The sequence below is a fragment of the Globicephala melas genome, chromosome 19 (assembly GCF_963455315.2).
Source record: "Globicephala melas chromosome 19, mGloMel1.2, whole genome shotgun sequence".
NCBI lineage: Eukaryota > Metazoa > Chordata > Mammalia > Artiodactyla > Delphinidae > Globicephala > Globicephala melas.
Genome location: NC_083332.1, coordinates 62623978 through 62644246, shown reverse-complemented (window position 1 = coordinate 62644246; position 20269 = coordinate 62623978). Strand labels below are relative to the sequence as shown.

The window sequence follows — 20269 nt, the reverse complement described above, 5'->3', positions numbered from 1 at the left end:
GTGTGCAGCAACAAAGACCCAATGCAGCCAAAAATAAGATAAAATAAAAAAATTTATTTTTTTAAAAAAGAGAGAGAGAAATAGCCACTCCCTACCCATCCCTGCCACTTCACTTTCTTTCTGGAAGCAAGCCTTTTCAACTCAACTGATTTTTCGATATTTCGCCCCGAATCTTCATATAACATTATTATTTTGGTATTAATTTTTCTGTTTTAGTTTTCTTTCCTTTACCAATACACATAGCTGCCCTTCCTGTGTTGGTTTTGAAAAATTGCTTTTTAGGGCTTCCCTGGTAGCGCGGTGGTTGAGAGTCCGCCTGCCGATGCAGGGGACACGGGTTCGTGCCCCGGTCCGGGAGGATCCCACATGCCGCGGAGCGGCTGGGCCCATGCGCCTGGCTGCGTCCAGGGCCTGTGCTCCGCAGCAGGAGGGGCCACAACAGTGAGAGGCCTGCATACCGCAAAAAAAAAAAAAACAACCACAAAAACCCCTGTTTTTTAAGGCTATCTAAACAGTATTCAGAGTTGATCATTAGGAATCGTTACTTTCTGTTTTCTCTGGAGTTTATAATTATCTTGGTTTTATCTTAGTTTTCCTTGTACATATCATGATTCACTGGAAACTCTACCAGTTGTCTAAATGTTCTCTTGTTCAGAATCAAGTATCCCAACGGTTGTATCTTTGGGAAATCTCTTCTAGAGCCTTCTGACCTGCTTCACTCTGACCCACTAGCTTGTTATGCCTCTAAGACCGCTGTCACCCTTGTATCTTCCTTCAGCGTCACCTGGAGACTGACGTCCTTTGCTCTGGCTTGTGCTGGCTTCTCCTTTCTATGCCCGAGATCATCCCCTTTCTTGGTTTACTCCTTTGTCTTGGTGGAAAACACCCCATTGAAGCTTCTTACAAAAGGATGGGTGTGAGGTGGATTTTTCGACACCTTATTTAGCCCTCACATTTGATAGGTAGTCTGGGTGTAGAAATCTAAGTTGGAAATTATTTTCCCTCAAATTGTTAAGAGTCACTCCATTGACTTCTAGCTTCCATTGTTGCGACTGAGGTGTTAGAACTTACAGTTTCTGACTCTTTGCATGGGACTCTGTGTTTTTCTTTCTGGAGGCCTGTAGTGCCTTTTCTTTGTTCCCTGTGTTCTGAAATTTTATAGCAGTGTATTTCATTGTGGGTCTAATTTTACTTCTGGGCTGGGCACATGGTGGGCTTTTTGCTCTGGAAATTCATATCCTTCAGTACTAAGGGATTTTCTTGGATACTTAAAACCTTTTTTTTATGAAAAATTTAAGACAGAAAAGCAGAATAGAATCTTATCACCCAGATTTGTTATCAATAAATGGGCAATCTTGTTTCATCTATAGCCTTCAAACTCACTTACCCACCCAGCATTCTGGATTATTTTGAAGCAAATCCCAGACGCTGATTATTTCTACTTGGTTTATTTCTCTGCAGATGTGTCCTCTTTATGTCCTTTTTCTTCTTAGAACTGCTATGTTTTAGATATTAGATCTCCTGTATTGTCTTCTGATTTTTTTCTCTTTTGTCCTATTTTGCGTATCTGTTTTGTTTTGTTTTTCCTCTCCTTTCTGAGAGATTTCTTCAAGTTTATCTGCAAGTTCTTTTACTGAGTGTTTCATTTCTGTCATCAGATATTCCTTTGTACAGCAGTCCATTCTTCTTTTAAAATTTTAATTTAATTAATTTATCTATTTAGGCTGTGTTGGGTCTTTGTTGTTGCACGCAGGCTTTCTCTGCTGGTGAGCGGGGGCTACTCTTCATTGTGGTGTGCGGGCTTCTCACTGTGGTGGCTTCTCTTGTTGCAGAGCATGGGCTCTAGGCGTGCGGGCTGCAGTAGTTATGGCAGTTGGGCTCAGTAGTTGTGGCTTGTGGGCTCTGGAGCGCAGGAGTTGTGGTGCACGGGCTTAGTTGCTCCACGGCACGTGGGACCTTCCCAGACCAGGGCTCGAACCCATGTCCACTGCATTGGCAGGCAGATTCTTAACCACTGCGCCACCAGGGAAGCCCCTAGCAGTCCATTCTTGTTTCACAGCTGCAGTGTTTTGTCTTACCTCTCTGAAGATACTAATAAAAGTGATGACTGACAGTTTCTTTTCTGTGAATTTCTCCGTTTCCTTGAATTTGTTCTTTCTTTTTATTTGCGTTGGTTTCTGTTTTTTCTTTTCTTCTTGTTGGTTTCTGTTTTTTAAACTGAAGGCTTTCCAGTCCCCAGGGCAGTGGGTGGTGCCCTCAGTTCCTAGTCTCCAGCCAGATTCCCTGCCTCCCTCCAGTCCCGGTGTGGAGGTGTGGATTCTCACTCTGGACCACAGCTACGTCTCTGTTCTTCTAGTTGAATCTCGTTGTCACGGTTTGCAGCACTGATGGCGGGGGGGGGGGGATGCTCTGTGGCTCTCGTCCTTGTACTTACTGCTGTGCCATGACAATGTGCCAGCTGTGTCCGTGCCCTGTAGATGCCCCATGTCCTCATCACAGGACTTGTATTTTTAATGACATTAATTGGATGTTTTCCTTAGTTAGCATTTTTCATTAAAAGTAATATAAGTTCACCTTTAAAATTTGGGAATTACCAAAACTTGAATGAGAGAAGTGAAAATCATTTATGATCTCACTACACAACAAAACCCACTGTTGGGAGATGTTTATATAGGACATATGAAGTAGTCAGGACCGTTTAAGTCCATATGGACAATGTTTTTCCTAAACATAGGGTCATGCTGTGGGGTGTTGTATAATTTGTTTAGATTTACTCTGTTGCCTATTTCTGTTTTATGATAGTCTTTGGGATTGTAAGCTTGAGAATTAATTTGAGTCATAGTTGACTATTTTAATGCTTTCTTCTGATCCAGAGCAGATAAAATTCCCCCCTCCTTATACTCCACCTACCGCCAAGCCTGCTCCACTGTCGGAGAGAAGAAGCCAGAAGGTAAGGTCAGTGGGTCGCTTGGTCCCCAGACGTGCCCACATCTCACCTCCACTTCCCTGACCATGAGACGTGTCGGTGGCACCTTGGTCCATCTGGTCTGCTTCTGTCATGCTGGGTCTGGTCACAGCTGTGGCTTCAGAGACTGCCCAGCACCAGCCCTGGGACAGCTGTGACACCAGGAGGGCTGCCTGTGATGTCATTCCCTGAACACACATGCAGTACAAAATCCACTTGACCATTTCTCATCTTTGTGTGCCCCGCTGAGGCTGTCATGTGGCTTCTGTTTGCCTGTCTGAATTCGAGCTTTTTTTTTTTTTTTTTTTGCGGTACGCGGGCCTCTCACTGTTGTGGCCTCTCCCGTTGCAGAGCACAGGCTCCGTACGCACAGGCTCAGCGGCCATGGCTCACGGGCCCAGCCGCTCCGTGGCATGTGGGATCTTCCCAGACCAGGGCACGAACCCGTGTCCCCTGCATCGGCAGGCGGACTCTCAACCACTGCGCCACCAGGGAAGCCCTGAATTCGAGCTTTAAAGTCAGGTGACCAGCCGGGCCCGAGGCCCGTGGTGCTTGTTCTGCACCGTGTCCTAGTAGGGGGTCTGCCATGGCTCTTTGGCCGTTTGGGGATCTTTCTGCTTCTAGGGGACAGTGATGTGGACCTGGGCCAGTGTGTGAAAGCGTGCATCATTGCTTGGAGCAGCTGGGCAGGCTGTCCGCACCCCATCGCCCCAGGAACGAGGCGCCATCCGGACAGGGCCTGGTCTGTCGGTGTTGAAATGGTGCAGCTGTTTGCTGGTCAATCCCTCTGACGCCTGCAGGGCCAGTTAGGCTGCATGAGCAACTGCAGCTCTGTTTTCTAATTCTGTCTGCCAGAACCCTCCTTGCACAATCTTCCACAGTTTCTGACAGCCAGGGAGACCCACACCTGTTTGGACCAGTATCGAAACATCTTGCAGACAGGATGCCAAGGGGGCCGTAGGGCTGTGTCCACCGTTGAGTGAGGCCTTGCCCTCCTTTCCTAACCCCATGGTCCTGCTTTTGGGGCTTCTAGAATGTTTCCTAATGCTGTATCTCATAGGGCTAATATTTTTTAGTAAACCTACTAAGTGTGTGTTGAGGACTGGTAATCACCTCTAATATACTGATTTTAACTTCCTGTTGTAAAAAACAATATCACAATGTTACTTAAAAGTTTGAGAAACAGGGACTAAACCATCATCTGTACATAATTCTGCTCTCCCCGCCCAGCCTCCCTCCACATGCATTTGGTCTTTGTTCATTACATACCTGCTTTTTACACTTGTGGCGATAGTGTGTATAGAACCATGGTTTTTCTTAAACTTCCTTATGAATGTTTTAACTTTGATAGGACATTAACATCCGCCGTCCAGGGAGAGCGTTTCACTTCCCTCCTCATAGGGCCCCAGTCCTCTGTGTGCCCTCTGCAGGGAGAAGCCAGGGACAGCGTCAGTTCCGTGTGCTTCCTATCTGATCTAACCTGTTTAATTGTTAAAATTATCTCCTGTCTCTCAGATGCAGCCTCGCAGAGGGAGGTGGAGCCCAGCTGTAAGGAGGAGCCGCTGGGTCTGCTCACAACTGCCCTGCGAGAGCTCAGGGCCTCAGTGACAGATCCCACCCAGCGTGACGGTGAGGACAGGGCTGTGGGTCGGGCCGTCCGCAGTGGGTGCCCGTGGGTGCACAGGCCAGTCCTGACGTGCTCAGAGCTTGAGGCTGCTCTGTTGCCCATAGTGGCAGTGGTCAGTGCATTTTCCCTGCAGTTCAGCATCTGGTAGTGAACCTGACCACGGCCTGGTGGGTGTGGAGCGTGCCTCCTTTCTGACACTCAGGCTGTCCCAATGTCTGGGTAGAATATGGTTATTCTGCTACCTGGCGTCTCGGTGGGACAGGAGACATAGAGGAGGAAAGCTGCGTTGTCTCCTTCCTTTACTGCCTGGGTGGCTGTGCTCTTCAGCACTGGGCCTCTGCTTCTGGGACTGTTTCCTATGAGGGGCCTGGAGGACAGGCGTGAGCAGTTCAAAGCGCTCAGTGGCCATAGCGGTCCACAAGTAAAATGTTAGGTTCCGGTGTTTTTAGAGTTTTGCTATGCTAAATGCAGAAACTAAAATACATAAGGCATGCTTTCACCTAGTAACTTCAGTAGATGTTTATTTATTATGAATTCATTTAATTCCTATGAGAGTCTCACGGAGGAAATACAGTTGACCCTTGAACAACACAGTTCGGTTTTTTTAAATTTATTTTTGGCTGCGCTGGGTCTTCGTTGCTGCCCGTGGGCTTTCTCTAGTTGTGGCGAGTGGGGGCTGCTCTTCGTTGCGGTGCACGGGCTTCTCATCGCGGTGACTTTGCTTGTTGCGGAGCACGGGCTCTAGGCACACGGGCTTCAGTAGTTGTGGCTCACGGGCTCTAGAGCGCAGGCTCAGTAGTTGTGGCGCACGGGGGCTTAGTTGCTCCGCGGCATGTGGGATCTTCCTGGACAGGGCTGGAACCCGTGTCCCCTGCATTGGCAGGCGGATTCTTAACCACTGCGCCACCAGAGAAGTCCGCAACACAGTTTTTAACTGTGTGGGTCCACTCAGTATATGCAGATTATTTTCGGTAAATATACTGGAAAATTTTTTGAGATAAATGACAATTGCAAAAATTTCAGATAAACCACATTGCCTAGAAATGTTGAGAAAATTAGGTATGTCGTGAATGCATAAAATACACGTAGATTCACATGACAGGCAAAATACACGGAAGGCTGTGAGGGGTTAAGCTTCGGGTCGGAAGTTACGCACGGATTTTCACCTGTGGTGGAGGGTCGGCAGCCCCAGCTCTGCACTGTTAGCTCTGCCTCCACCGTGGTTGTCCTGAGGGCCCAGGATGTCCCCTCATGGTCAGCGTGACCCTTCCAAACTCTGCTCCTGCAGTACGTGGTTCTTGGGGAGGTCGAGGCCTGTGTGGGGCCCCAGCGCTGCCGCAAGATGGTCAGCCAGCCAGGCCTGTGAGTCCCTGTGCTGGCAGAGCTGCTGAGGCCGGGCCGGGCGGCCGCAGCGGGCGTCAGTGTGTGCAGAGGTGGCTGGCGGGCGAGGGGCGAGGGGCGCGGGGTATAGACACAGGGGCTGTGGTGACGTGAAGAGCTATGCCAGCCCCTCGGAGAAGGCTGGCCACCTGCACTGCAGAAAAGTGGTTCCGCTGCTGGCCGGGCGGGGACGAGAGCGGCCCCAGGGTCAGTTGAGAGTGTGGCCCCTGAGGTGGTGGATGGCGCCCCTGCTCATGGCGCCGGTCCCTGCCTTGCAGCGTTGTTGGCTCAGATGGCAGTGATCTCTGAACAGCTCCGCTCCGCCCTGGGCCTCGGCGAGGATGACAGCGACTTCGAGGGGGCCCCGGTTCAGCTCAGCGTCCGGGCCCCCAAGCTCCAGCCGTGGGAGCAGAGGGTGAGTGTGGGGCACCAGGGAGACCACATGTGAGTTGAGGGTTTCGGGCCGGTGCTGCCGTTTGCGTACAGACTCTGTGTTTGGGAGGAAGTTGTGGCAGAGGCTGCTCGTGGCCCTTTGTGGGCAGGTTTGCTGACCCTGCTCTCTGCTGAGAAGCTCCGTGATGACCCCTGGGGGCCCCTCCCAGGGTTTGGGGATTCCTGTGCTGAGGCGTTGCAGCCTCTTCTCCGGATGGGGGCTCGTTTTCCAGTCTCGTCAGCTCCACTGTGGCCCTGTACGTCCAGGGTGGAAACGCTGTGATGTGGGTTTGCGGCCCTGAGACCTCTCCTCTCTCAGGTCGTGGACCTCCTGCTGACGTCTTTCTGTCAGAACCTCATGGCGGCCTCCAGCGTTGCCCCACCAGACAGGTAGAGGCTAGGCGGTCTCACCGGGTGGTTTGGAGCTGTCCTGGGGCGGCCTGGGTGCTCGTGATGAGAGTGGCCGTCGTTCCTGGTCCAGCTCTGAGCCTGGGGCCCTGGTCCTGCCCCCCGACTTCATGCTGCGCTGGGGAAGGGCCTGGGGGGGGGGGCTGACTTATCCAGCAGGGGCGTGGCGACAGTCAGCGTCGCAACAGGAGACCCTCCTGGTTGGGGAACAGCCTGGTTCTTTCTTCAGTCTCTGGTGCCTGACTGCTCATCCACCAGGCTCCAGGCGGGCAGTGCAGGGCCAGGCCTGGCCGCTGCCACTGTTCTCTGTGGCTGTCCCCACAGGCAGGGCCCCTGGGCCGCCCACTTCGTGAGGACCCTGTGCAGACGCAGGCTCCTGCCGGCTCTGCTCAGCCGGCTCTGCCAACTGCTCCATCACCAGGTAGGGCTGCCACCTCCTCCAGCCCCCACAACGCTGAACCTCTTTTCTTTTTAAATATTTCTGTATTTATCTACGTATGTACGTATGTATGCATGTGGCTGCGCCCGGTCTTCGTTGGGGCATCTGGGCTCTTAGTTGCGGCATGTAGGCTCTTTAGTTGCGGCACATGGGCTCTTAGTTGTAGCACACAGAATCTTTAGTTGCGGCATGCGGGATCTTTAGTTGAAGCACGCGGGCTCTTAGTTGCGGCATGTGGGCTCTTACTTGCGGCATGTGGGATCTCGTTCCCTGGCCAGGGATTGAACCCTGGCCCCCTGCATTGGGAGCGCGGAGTCTTTAGCCACTGGACCACCAGGGAAGTCCCTGAACCACTCTTCTTTCCTATCTTAGGGCCCGAGCCTGAGTGCCTCACATGTGGTGGGGTTGGCTGCCCTGGCCGTCCACCTCGGCGAGTCCAGGTCTGCCCTCCCGGAGGTGCATGTGGGCCCTCCCACCCCTGCCAGGGGCCTGCCCGTCCCTGAGCTCTTCGACATCCTCCTGCCCTGTAGGACCCAGGAGTCCTCAGCCCTGTGTCTGAAGTGAGTGTCCCTCTTGTCAAAAGTAACACGCGTCCATCAGACAAAATTAGCACAAACACACATGCTCTACAGATGCCCAGTCTTTACCGTGTCGGTCTGTACCCTTCCAGAACCTTGTCTTGGGTGTATTTATGTGTGTGTTGGTATCTTCAGTTAGAAAAGTGAGATCACCCTACTTTGCCACCTGCTTTTCAAGATGCTCACAGTGGGCTGCAGGTGCCCTTCTCCAGGTCAGGTGGCCAGCGGCTGGCTGGGCCTGTCCCTCAGGTTAGGTTCCGGGGTCCCTGTGGTGAACAGCTTTCTCTGGGGGAGGTTTCTACACACACAGCTGTCCCATCCAGAGGGTTTGGAGACCCATCGTCCAGTTACGTGCTCATCCACTCGCTGCACACTGCGTGCTAGGCCCCCTCCCGGGACCTGGTGAGTCGCAGGGAGCCCGTAGCCTGGGGTCGGCGGCTGTGAGAGATGGGCGGGGGTTGGGTGAGAGTGGCCATCCCATGGGCAGAGCCCTGGGGAGTGCACGTGTGACTCAGGCCCGAAGGGCTTCCTGTGGCTGCTGAGGTCAGGACGGAAGCCGGAGGCTCCGGTGGGAGATGTTGGGACCAGGGTCGCGGCTCACGGACTGAGCTGGCATTAGGAGAGACAGGGAGAGCTGAGCACAGGAACGCGGCCTGGGACCAGTGCCCGCCAGCTGTCCGCGCCATCCACAGCAGCACCACTGACAAGTCCGCACTGGGAGTCGGGCCCCTTCCTCGCCACAGTCCTGACTCTCTGGGCCTCATGGTCACCTCTGTTCTCGGCAGCCTCTCCCTCCCACACGTCACAGCCCGCCATGGGCAGGCAGAGGCTGAGTTGGAAACCGGACATGCTTCACTCTGGCTCTGAGGTTCTTTTAGGCGGGAACAGTGAATAATTTGCCATCATGCAGATGAACGAGAGCCTTACGCAATCACACAGGGAACACCCACCTCGCACCTCCTCACTTCATTCCCTTGGTTCTGACCGTGGCTCTGGACACGCTGGGAAAGCAAGCCCTTACGTGCAGAGCCTGCGTGTTCATGTGTTTTCTGAGTCTCTCATCAACGTGGAAAGAGCTCAGGCCAGACGGCCTGACTGGGGGCTCTTCCCGAGGGCTCGGAGGAGCCGGCCTGGCTGGGCCTGAGGCTGAGCGCCGAGCGGCCGTCGGGCTGGGAGGCCCTCAGTTCACGTTGTGCAGTTCACGCTCTTCTTCCACCTGTTGTTTTGCGTGGATCCCATTTCTGTGTTATAATCTGTTTTCTATTTTCAGATTTTGTACAGCGGCAATTTCTTATTCTTTGTGTAAGTTTTCTTCCCAGTCACGTGACATCTCGTACAGCTGTTTGTCTCCAGGCCTTATAAAAAAGGTGAGTCTTGTGGGTTCCTTTTTCTGCTCTCCTGTAAGTTCCAGTCTTGTACGGGTTTCTGGCCTGAAGCCTGTGTCGCCTCCATCCCGGCACCGGCCTCGTTCGTAGCAGACTTGTCTCCTGGCGCCACCCTGCCGTCTGCTTGGGTTGAACACTGCCTTTTCCTTCCATCTGAGTTAAGAGGAGGGGCTGGCAGGTGACAGCTACAGATGTCCCTCCTTATTTATGAAGTAGGCAAGTTAGAAGATTGCCGTTCATAGAAAGTGTGTCAGCATTTAAAGAAGCACCCTGCGCTTCCTCTGAAGACGGCCTGGGAAGCCGCGTGTTAGAATCCTCAGCGTCAAAGGCGGCGGTGCCGTCACAGCGGGAACCAGTGTTGCTGCGCCTGCAGAGCTTTAGGGCACGTCTCCCATGAGGTTCGAGCCTGGTTCAGAGTTCCAGGCTCCGCATCGGGCTCCTGGGCGCTGCTGGGAGCTCCACCGCGTCAGGAGCAGCCTGGGGTCCAGGTGCCGACATTTTAAAGTGTGGGATAGAGATCCGGAGGAGCGGCCCAGAAGAGGAAGTCCTCGCCCTGTGTCCCAAGCTCCCCGAGGTCCCCTCGAGCAGCCTGTGGCTCTGTCAGCCTGAGGGTGGGGGTGCGACCTCCTAAGGCAAAGATGTGCGGCTCAGTGCATCACTGAGGGAGCATCTCCTGTAGCCAGGGAGCACACTTCTTAGAATGCCGGTGCCCGCGGGTCGCGCGTGACGGCCGTGCGCGGCTGCACGGCGTGGCAGCTCAGAGATGTGTGGTCAGGGCTGGCTGCCCACTGAGACCAGGGGCTCCTCGCTACCAGCCGGGCGCAGCCAGGCCCCTGCGTGTTTCCTCAGTCTCACAGCACACACGCCACTGTCTTTTTTCAGTTCCAGTTCATGGTGTTCAGATGGTTCTCAGAGGCCCGAGACCCTCCCTCTTGGGAAGACCCGGCCAGCTCTCCCTGGCGGCCCCTGTGCCTGCCCTCCGTGGACTGGCAGCGAGCCACTCTCTGCCTGTGGAAGCAGAGGACCTTGCGGGAACTGCTGAAGCAGGAGGGACTCCATGTAGGTCCCACTGTCCCTTCCGCTGCTTTGCTCCTCCACGCTCTGGGCTCCGTGGGCGCAGGACATGGGCGGCGGGCCTGACCCGACAGAAATCACTCCTGGGATCGTCAGATTTGACACATGCCTGCCAGGCCGTGAGCTGGGGCCGGGTGTCTCCGAGCACAGTCACCGGAAGCTTGGCCGCGCAGACAACGTGCCCATGTGACCGTTTCTGCCACCTCTTCATAACTTTTCATTTATTTCTTGGATGTTTGCCTGCTTGTTCTGGTCTTTAGAGAAGAAGTTGTGTCGTTTTATTGTATATGTTTTTCAACTCTTTTATTGTTAATGATCAGTCATACAAGAGTAGGTCTGACCATCTGCCTGATGCCAGGAGCAACGAGGCAGGAGCAGCCGTGCCTCGATCACTGTCTACACACACGTCCCTGCTGGTGCCGCGCAGCCCCGGCGTTTACACACACTGCGTGTGCTGCATGCGTGTCCCTGAGACACGTTGTTACACACAGTGTGAGGTTTTTTTGTTTTTGAATTCTGATGTCATTTATTGGCACAAAAATTATTCCAGTACAGCATGGTGTCTAGACACGGCTACACTTTATATTCTGTGCATTTAGTTTATATTTCTCTTGCTCCTAATTCCCAACATGCACTAGACCTTCCTTCTCTGTGTCAGCGGTGTGAGGTTTTGAGGTTAGTCTGTGTTGACGCGTGGAGCTGTGACTGTTGGAAGCATGTTGTCACATCGAGTTTATCTTTTGGTCATTTGCACAGCTCAGTGAGCTAGAAAGTGATTGTTGTGCAGATGCTGCGGGCTGTCCAGGACCAGGCAGCGGCGTTGAGGACTGAGTTTAAATACCAGTTTGAACAGTTTTGGTTAGCTTCACGTTCAGAGTTAAATGACTGATTCTTCATCTGGGCTTGGTGCCAGCCTCCCAGTCTAACCCTGGGAGATGGCATAGGACGATATTTCTGACAGACACACAGGAGATCTCCAGCTAATATGAGATAGGGCAGCGTCACAGCCCCAACCTGTGGCTTCTGTGCTCTGTCCTTGCTGTGGTGGTCACTTGGTCCTTCTCTCTCAGTTGACTTACAGAGACTGGTTACAGCTGGAACTAGAAATTCAGCCTGAAGTTGATTCTCTTTCAGATACAGAAAGGTAAGTGTTTAAAGGATCTACCCTTTAAAGTGTTAATACAGTTTTCTACACTGTCTTAAGTCTAAGTTTTGTCATTGTATCCTCAGTGTAATGTTCAGTTTAACATAAGTGTATGAGTACAATTTTATTCATTCTTTTATTTGAGAAACATTTATTGACCTACAGTTTGCCAGACACTTCTAGAATGTTCTAGAAGCTGGGGATGCAGTGTGAACAAGACAGATGGGGCACACGAGGCACATACAGGGCTTCCCACTTGCACTCTGCCCCAACGCCCCTAAGCCGTTCTTCACAGGAACTGTGCAGAACCGGGCCCTGTGTGAGCCTGGGGGCGGGCAGAGTGATAAATAAGGTGGATTAGAGGGCACTGAAGACACCAGATGGGGCTTTGGGAGCTGGTGCCGGCGGGCAAGGATCAGAGAAGGCTGCGCCTGGGGAGGGCCACAGTGGGGAAGCCCTGGAGGGTCTCAGCTGGTGTCGGCCAGCCAGGGAAGCAGAGGGGAGGGTGGGCAGCGCCTTGCCGAGTGCTGGCTTTGAGGCGCGGCACCAGGGGTGAGCGAATCAGAGTCTGAGACCCATGTGAGTCCCGGGGCTGGTGACTGAGACCGCCAAGACGTCAGGTGTGCTATCCTGGCCTCGAGCAGGTGCTCAGGGGCCGTGGGTTTGGGGGTGGGTCAGGGGGTGCAGAAGCCAGAGGTGGCTGTCCTCAAGCCACCATACTTGGAGTGGTCAGAGACGTCCCTGAACACGGGGGTGCTGTGTCGTGGTGTCAGAATCTGACGGAACAAGTAGAATAAGGACGGACAGTGATGGGCAATGGGAGGGATGACCCGCTTCCTTTCCCAGCTCAGTGGGCGCTTCCACCTTTCAGGTTTGTGCGCGGCCTGCCTCCTGTGCGCTTCCTTCCTTGCCAGGAGGGAAAGAAGGAACTAGTTTTCTGGCCTGCGGCTCCATAGGACCCCTTCTTAACTCACCCTCAGGTCACTGTGTGTTGATGGTGTGGGTCCTGTTCAGGGCCTCCTTCCGTCTCCTGATTGCAGTTCCAAACAGGCTTTGGCGGCTCACTCCCTGCCCCTCGTGGTCACATGGGGAGGTCCTGCTTGGGTCCTGTTCTTCCTGCAGGAACAGACTGCAGTGTTGGTGGCTGTCTGTGCTGTGGTTTCAGCACCACGGAGCCTGGTCCATGTGTGGATGCTTTGCTGGTGGGCCTGGGACGGTGCAGGCACCCGCTCCACCCCCAGCTCAGCAGCTGTGGACCTGCATGCAGTCCCCGTCACCCCTGGCTGAAGCAGACCCTGGCCCGTGCCTCCCTCAGCACAGACCCTGGCATTTGCATTGCAGGCAGGACTTCCACCAGTGGGCCATCCACCAGCACTTCCTCCCCGCGCCCGCTGCCACCGGGGGCTGCGATGGAGACCTGGAAGTCGCCTGTGCCACGCTTGTCGACGTGCTCATGGACTTCTGCCAAAGGTTAGGAATGTTAGTGCCCCGAAGAGTCTGTCTTTTGATTTTGGTAGCTCTAAGAACGTTTTTATTTCTCTCAGTCCAGTTTGTGTTATACAGAGCACAGTTGAACATATCCTGATCGCAAGTTTGGGTTTTCGAGATAAAGGCAAGCTTCCGGAATCAGCTTTCTCTCTGTGCCTAGATTTGCCAGTGGCAGTGACCTGGTCTTTCTGCTTTGTCTCCTGGTATCAGGGTTATTAGCAAATGTGATGAGAATAAAAGGTCAAGCAAGTGGTGGGCGCCAGTGTTGTCACCCACAGTGCAGGGAGCACTGGCGTGGACTGCCTGCCATGAAAGGCAGGCGTTCCTGGTACCAAATGGGCTGTGCCAGGTGTGGCCTTCTGACGTGGCCTGTTTTTCTCATCGTCCTCGTGGTTGCTGTGTCGAGGTGGTACGTCGTGTTATCTCATTATGGTTTTGATTTGCTTTTCCCTGATGGCTTATGATGTTGAGCATCTTTTCACGTGCTGGTTGACCATTTGTGTTACCTTTTTTGGACAAATGTCTAATCAGATCCTTTGCCTACTTAAAATTGGGTTATTTGCTTATTGAGTCATAAGAGTTCTTTATATACTCTAGATACTTGGTCCTTACCAGATATATGAGTTGCAGATATTTTCTTTCATTCCATGAGTCATCGGTTCACTCCCTAGAAGGGGTACTTTGATGCACAAAAGTTTTAAATTTTGAAGAAGCCTTATTCATCTATTTTTAGAGTTAGCTCTTATTTTTAGGCCTTTGATCCATTCTGCATTAATTTTTTATATGGTGTGAGGTAGGGATCTGGCCCCATTCTTCTGTATGTGGATATCCAGTTGTCCCCTTTTGTTGAAGAGACTGCCCTTTCCCTGTTGAATGGTCTTGGAACTCCTGTGGAAAGTCCATTAGCCATACATGTGAGAGTTCACTCCTGGACTCCTGATTGTATTCTGCTTACCTATATGTCTATCCTTGTGCCAGGACCACACCATTTTGATTACTATAGCTTTGTAGTAAGTTTTAAAATTGGAAAATGTGGGGATTTCTTGGTGGTCCAGTGGTTAGGACTCTGCACTTTCACTGCTAAGGGCCTGGGTTCAACCCCTGGTCGGGTAACAAGTTCCAACGAGCCATGTGCCATGGCCAAAAATAAATAAATTTTAAAAATTGGAAAATGTGAAATCCTCCAACTTTGTCCTTTTTCAGGATTTTTTTTGGCTATTCTGGGTCCTTTGCACTTCCACCTGAATTTTAGGATCAACTTATCACTTTCTGCAAAACGAGATGAGATTCTGATAATGACGGCATTGTATCTGTAGATCAGTTTGGGTAGCATTGCCATCTTCCTATCCATGAACATGGGGTGGCTTTCCATTTATTAAGGTCATCTTTAATATTTTCAACAATATCTTATAGTTTTTAGCACACAACTCTTGCATCTCCCTGATTAAATTTATTAAGTATTTTATTCTTTTTAGCACCATAGGCTCATTGCTTTAATTTCACTTATTTGCTCTGATGGGTTTTTATTGTGAATTCTTTAGGATTTTCTATATGAAAGGTCTTGAAATCTGCCAGTAGAGATGGTTTAACTTTTTCTTTTCCAATCTGGATGCCTTATATGTACTGATTTATTTATTTGCTGAATTGTCCTGGCCAGAACTTGACAGGGCAGTGTTGACTGGAAGTGGTATGAGCGGACAGTTGTCCTGGTCCTGATCTTAGGAGGACAGTTTTCATCATTAAGAACGGTGTGAACTGAGGGTTTTTCATAGATGCCCTTTGACAGGTTGAGGAAGGTCCCTTTTACTCCTAGTTTTTTTTTTTTGTTTGTTTTTTGTTTTTTTTAAAATCATGAAAGGGTATAGCATTTAATTTAATGCTTTATCTGTGTGGTTTTTGGTTTTTATTCTACTCATATGTTTATTGCATTAATTGATTCTTGCATGTTGAGCCAACCTTGCATTCTTGGGATAAATCCCACTTGGTCGTGGCATGTAATTGTTTTGATGTGTTGCTTGAGTTGGTTGCTGGCTTTTTGCTGTTGTTGGCACACCGTGAGTGTCCTGCTGTCTCCGGGTACGTCCTGGCCCTGTGACCACAGGCCACTCTGGAGGCAGGAGGAGAAGCAGGCAGCCCAGCACAGTTAGGAGACACTTAGGAGGCTTTCACTGTGTTTTCATTTCAGTTCAAGGAGTTATGATCACTCAGAGAATTCTGATTTGGTTCTTGGTGGCTGCACAGGAAATCGTGATATTTTTTCCAGATTGCAGGTGAGTTAGAAGATGTAAAACTCAAGTGTGTCCACTGCATTTAAGCCACGTGCTATTAAGATATTTATTATGAATATCCAGTGAGTCCTAAGGAACCTGACCAGAACGAAAGCTTGAGTCACATACACAGTGGCTTAGACCAGAGAGGCCACGTGCTCTGTGAACTCACCTCACTGTGAACATCACAGGAACACGGAAACGAAAACTGTAATATGGGAAGCATCTCCAGGCTTTAGGACGTTTAAAATTTGAGAACAGGAAGTAAAGATACTGACTTTGGCAGCAGCGTGGCTGCTACTCCTGTTCTCTGCTTTGTAACTCCTGGTGCTGCGTTGGGAGGTCAGGCTCTGAGGATTGACATAAATAACCCTCCACCTGGCCGAGGATCAGGAGTTTGCGGATGTCGGAGGCTGGGAGACTCTCCCGTCTCCCGGGTCACTTGGCAGCAAGGCAGGAGCACTTTTAGGAGAGTGCAGAAACCGTGTTTCTCACGTTGAAGTGAAAGGGGCGTTTCTGTCAGCATCCTGCTCTCCCCAGATCTCTTGAGCGTGAACTCTGGGGTCAGAGTGCAGAGCAAGGCCCCATCCTGCATCCTCGTCCACAGTGTGCACTGGGGGTCTGTAACTTTGGAAGAGTACGTGCAATTCTGTATAATAGGATTCGGTGTTCCCGCTGTCACTCTTAAAAAAGTGCCTGACTTTAGAACATGTGGGGAATGAAAGAGAAATCATGGAGGATGTGGTCTGGAGCACTGGGAAAATGTACTTAAAAATGAGTAAAGCATCCCACAGAGAAAGGACCCGAGTCCCCCAAGCCCTCATCTTGACCTTTGTCCTCCACGTCCGTCATAACTGAACGTGGAAGGTGGTGACCTGTGAGGGCAGACACAGCGGGAGACGTGGGGTTGGGGTCACAGATGACGGGGTGATGATGAGACGGGTGCTCTGCGTCTGGGGGGTGAGAGAACACACGTGTGCCTGCAGGCTGTGTGCGCGCCTCACTGGTGTGATTCACCCTCAGGCTGTACACACCCCCACCTGCACAGGGGAGCAGGTGATAAACGGGTGAAGTGTCAGCCGTGGGGAGTCTGGGGAAGGGTGTTCTTTGCACTGTTCTTTCTTCATTTTTGCAAAATCCTGCAGTTGTTCAGTCATTTCCAAGTGAAAAGGCTAGTTGCACTCACTCCGCTGGCCCCACCTCGGGGCCCTGCTGGGAGTGAGAGGCCCCAGGGTTTCTGCCTCTGGCCGTGCTCTCTTCAGGAGATGGCTGCTGGCCTGGAGCAGGGCCCAGCGCGCCTCGGCCATGCTGCTCCCCGGGGCCACTTCCTCTTTGGAGTTTTCTGCAGACGCCTCCAGGCCCTGGCTCGAGGGTGGGACGTGGCCAGCCGCCTGCAGCGACAGCAGGAGCTGCTCATGTGCAAACGGTAACACGGCTGGTGCCCCAGGGTCTGTCTTCACTTTGGGGTCTCTTCCCACTAGTTGCTCGTCTCTGGCCCCCGCCCCAGCCTGGGACGGCATCTTCCCCGGGTCCCCTGGAGAGCAGGGTCTAGAGGTGTGAAAGCAACTGGGGGTGAAAGTTCTCCTCCTGGGCTTCAGAAACCCCTCAGTTCAAAGACCTCGTGTGGAATGTGCGCTCAGGGTCCTCACTGCATCACGGCTGAGCCGTGATGTCCTTCCCGGTCTCGTGAACTGGTTGGTTAACACGCTGCTCCCTGCCCTTGGTCATCGTGTAACATCACACCTGGTCTGGGGACACACAGTGAGTGTCCGTCGGCCCAGCAGGGCAACAGGCCGCAGACCAGGGCCAGTTCCGAGCGGGCTGGGAGGGTTGGCTGCGCTCCGAGCGTAGCTCTCGGGGTCACCGTCCATGCCTCCCTCCTCGCAGCATCCTCCTCGGCCTGCCCCCCTCCGTGCTTGTCGGCAGCCCCCGCTTGGAGCAGCTGGCCGCCCCCGACTGCGATGACTTCTTCCACTTGGTCAACTCGGAGCTGGTAGGCGCAGGGCAAGTGAGCTGGGCTGTGGGGTTGAGGGGCTACGTGGGCACCTCAGGCTGGCTCTGGAAAACTCACCAGCGCATCCGTGGTCACGTGGAGCCAACGCCTCAGTGCATGTCCTGCCTGCCCACGCCGGGTCTCTGAGGGTAGGACGTGGCGCTCGGAGCTGCGGGTGAGCCCTTCACCTGGCTCGGCACCGGCCTGCGAGGCTAGCGACCGGGCAGCCTCGTCCTCCGGAGCACGACTCCTTCACGGAACCTTCCGCAGGGTGACCAGCTTGGGCCCTGCATGTGCAGACCATCCTGCCCGCCTTGCCTCCCCTCCGTCGGTTTCTTTTGGGGGCACGGAAGCCAGATGGTGCCCCAGCTCTTGTCAGGGGCTCCAAAGGGTGACATCCCTGTGACCTGCACGTGGTCAGGGTCAGGGAGGTGCCGTGCATAAGTGCTCCCCTGCCCACTGCAGGGGAACGGCTTCTACACCAAAGATGGGTTCCCACTTTCTAGAAATGCACACGTGACTAGAGCTTGACCTGAGGTTCTGTTCATTTGTGTGGAACTTTAAAAGGTAACTGGGGAAGCAGCAGAAATGAGATTTTCTTTAAGTTCGTTCTAAAGGCTGTTTCCCTTCGAGCCTTGAGAACGGCCTGTGAAAGCAGCCAGGGAGGACACGGCAGGGACGGCACCTGGCCCGCCCGCCTGGGCCCACGGGGTTTGCACCACGGCTGGCGGGCACGGGGGTGGATGCGAAGCCACACGGAGCCAGCCCTCCGTGGACCGTGGCGGTACCATCCTGCCGCGTGTCCTTACGTGCTGGAGCCCCCAGCAGCTGCCCGCCCTGTCCCGCGCGTGCTTCCTCACTGGCCTCTACTGTTGTGCAGAGAAACTTCTCCCACGACGGCGCCCTGACCCACGACATCACGGCCCACTTCTTCAGGGTAATTTCCTTTCCCTCTGCCCCTCCAGCGTCGCTGCTCACTCAGACCCCAGGGCTGGGCCCTTGGTGCGTGGCAGCTCCCGGGGCCCTGGTCCGCGTGCAAACCCTGCGTGCGGGCGTGTCTCCCCGCAGGGGCTCCTCAACGCCTGTTTACGAAGCAGAGACCCCTCCCTGGCAGCCGACCTGACCCTGACTGCCTGCCAGACCCAGTGCCCCTTGCTTCTGACCTCTGCTCTGGTAGGCTCCCCATCTTTTCAGGGACGTTCCTGGACCTGGCGCAGCCGGGGTCCGCCCAGGGCTTCCTGGCAGCGTGATTCAGGGGAAGCTGCACCAGGAGCAGTTGGGACAGACCACAGGAGTTGGGGTGGGGCTCCTCGGGAGTCTCTGTGCCCGGAGCCGTTCACACTCCTACTTGCTCTGTGCTGACTGGAGCTGAGCGGGGACTGCTGCTCTGCTGGTCCGGCTGCTGCCCCAGCCCCTGCTGGCCCGGCCTTCTCGTGACGTTCCACGGGTGGGGCTCCCACGCGGGCTTTCTCACCCCTTCTCAGTTTTGTCGGGAGGGAGGACGCAGCGCATTCCTTGCTGGCTCCCTGGGCGGCTGTGGCCTCTGGCTCACGGCTCTGCAGCTCAGCAGGGCCGTCCAAGGACCGGGCCATCCTCTGTCCACATCCTGCATCCTCCGCGGATGAGGATGAGCACGCCTCACGGAGCTGCTTTGGACCTTAAATGAGACGCTGTCCTTGCGGTTATGAAGCACTTGATGAGCGGGAGACAGGCTCTGGGGGTGTCGGCCTGCGGGCAGACGTTGCCCACGCAGATCGCCAGCATCACCCGAGGCTTCCCGATCTTCTTGGTGGGGGGGGGGGGGGACTGACCTGTCGGTGCCCGTTCTCTCCCATGAGCTGTGGTGGCCGCACCTGGAGCCCGAGCTTCACCGCCGCTGGAGGAGATGCTCTCAGAGCCCGCTGCCTGCAGAGCTGCGGAGGCTGCAGGAGGCCCGGCACTTTGCCGGGAGGTGAGTGCGGGCAGCGGGACCCACTCTGGGTTACGTGCATGGTGTCTCGGGAGCTGGAGGGGGCCCTGGGGAGGCTCTGTGAGGCCCACGTGTGGAAGGGGGAAGCAGAGCCGAGCGGACACGGTCCCGTCAGACTGGCATCCGGGGTCCACCTGCCCGTCTCCTCGCACATCCGAGTGGTGCTGTCCTCGGAGGTCACAGCAGGGATTGCTGGCCCCATCCAGCCTCCCTGCATCTTCCTTTGTGACCCGTTTTTATCCGAGGCACCTGTGTCCCCCCCACAAAGGGTCAGGGATGCTCGAAATCTCAGAAGACGAAGAAACCAAGTCTGCCCACTGAGTCTAATTCTGCGAAGAGCGGAGAACTTTCTTAAATCACTGCATTATATTCCATTTTTAACTTTCGGCCCAGTTTTAACCTTCTGGAGAACCGTGAACATCACAGTGCAGTCGGAGTGGGGGCTGAGTAGAAGGCGGGTGCAGACTCTGGGGGGAGGACTCCTTGCAAAGCTGAGGCTGCTGGGACCGGGTGCCCCCTCCAGGCATACCGCTTCCTGTGTCCGGGGCAGAGGGGCATGTTGACAGCCAAGGGCCAGCCTGTGGAGACCGGTTGGGAGGCCGGGGGGGGGGGTGCGCTTTGGGTTCTCGCTGTGACGGGCGGGGGGCTCTTGTGGTGACACACACCTCCGTCTGCGGCAGCGTCCTCTCCCCCCTTGCGGCACCCCCCACACCTGGCCCGGCCTGGCTCTGCGCGGCTGCCCTGCACTTCATGATTCGACGGGCCGGGAAGGAGAGCATCCGGCGGGAGCTGGGGCAGCTGGACGGCCAAGGAGAGGAGGTAAGAGTGAGATCCTTTCCCTGCGTGTCCTTTCCCAGCAGCCTCACTGGCTCTCAGGGTTCCGACCACACTGTGCTTTTCAAGGACAGACAAGAGTTTGGGGTGCTGGTAACTTTATTTGGAAGCAAAGACTTACTGGGTTTGTAGGTTTAGTAAGACTTAGGTTCTCAGGCTTGTTGATAAAAAGGGTGCTTTACACTTCATTCTCAAGGGCTTTTATTCGGCCTGTTTATCAACGCAACCCCCGGGGTGGGGGGGTCAGGGCTGGCTGTCAGCTGTCCAGCGGGACCTTCCTTCTCAT

General features: G+C 53.9%; 1 protein-coding gene across 12 annotated transcripts in view; it reads left to right on the top strand.

Moving 5' to 3' along the window:
• FANCA (FA complementation group A) overlaps positions 1 to 20269 on the top strand; it is a 52770-nt gene that overhangs the window by 26865 nt on the left and 5636 nt on the right. For 8 of the 12 annotated variants that reach the window (XM_060288678.1, XM_060288677.1, XM_030849367.2 and 5 more), the window contains 17 exons: positions 2874 to 2950; positions 4481 to 4594; positions 6251 to 6387; positions 6724 to 6794; positions 7137 to 7233; positions 7624 to 7811; positions 9100 to 9196; positions 10097 to 10273; positions 11359 to 11432; positions 12774 to 12902; positions 15106 to 15190; positions 16450 to 16613; positions 17075 to 17180; positions 18061 to 18117; positions 18249 to 18353; positions 19019 to 19131; positions 19830 to 19968. In XM_060288678.1, the coding sequence (XP_060144661.1) occupies positions 2874 to 2950; positions 4481 to 4594; positions 6251 to 6387; positions 6724 to 6794; positions 7137 to 7233; positions 7624 to 7811; positions 9100 to 9196; positions 10097 to 10273; positions 11359 to 11432; positions 12774 to 12902; positions 15106 to 15190; positions 16450 to 16613; positions 17075 to 17180; positions 18061 to 18117; positions 18249 to 18353; positions 19019 to 19131; positions 19830 to 19968 (1930 nt within the window). Of the gene's footprint in view, positions 1 to 2873; positions 2951 to 3316; positions 4405 to 4480; positions 4595 to 6250; positions 6388 to 6723; positions 6795 to 7136; positions 7234 to 7623; positions 7812 to 9099; positions 9197 to 10096; positions 10274 to 11358; positions 11433 to 12773; positions 12903 to 15105; positions 15191 to 16449; positions 16614 to 17074; positions 17181 to 18060; positions 18118 to 18248; positions 18354 to 19018; positions 19132 to 19829; positions 19969 to 20269 lie in introns of those variants that run through there. The other 4 variants (XR_009559953.1, XR_009559952.1, XR_009559954.1 and 1 more) reach the window with 4 other exon arrangements.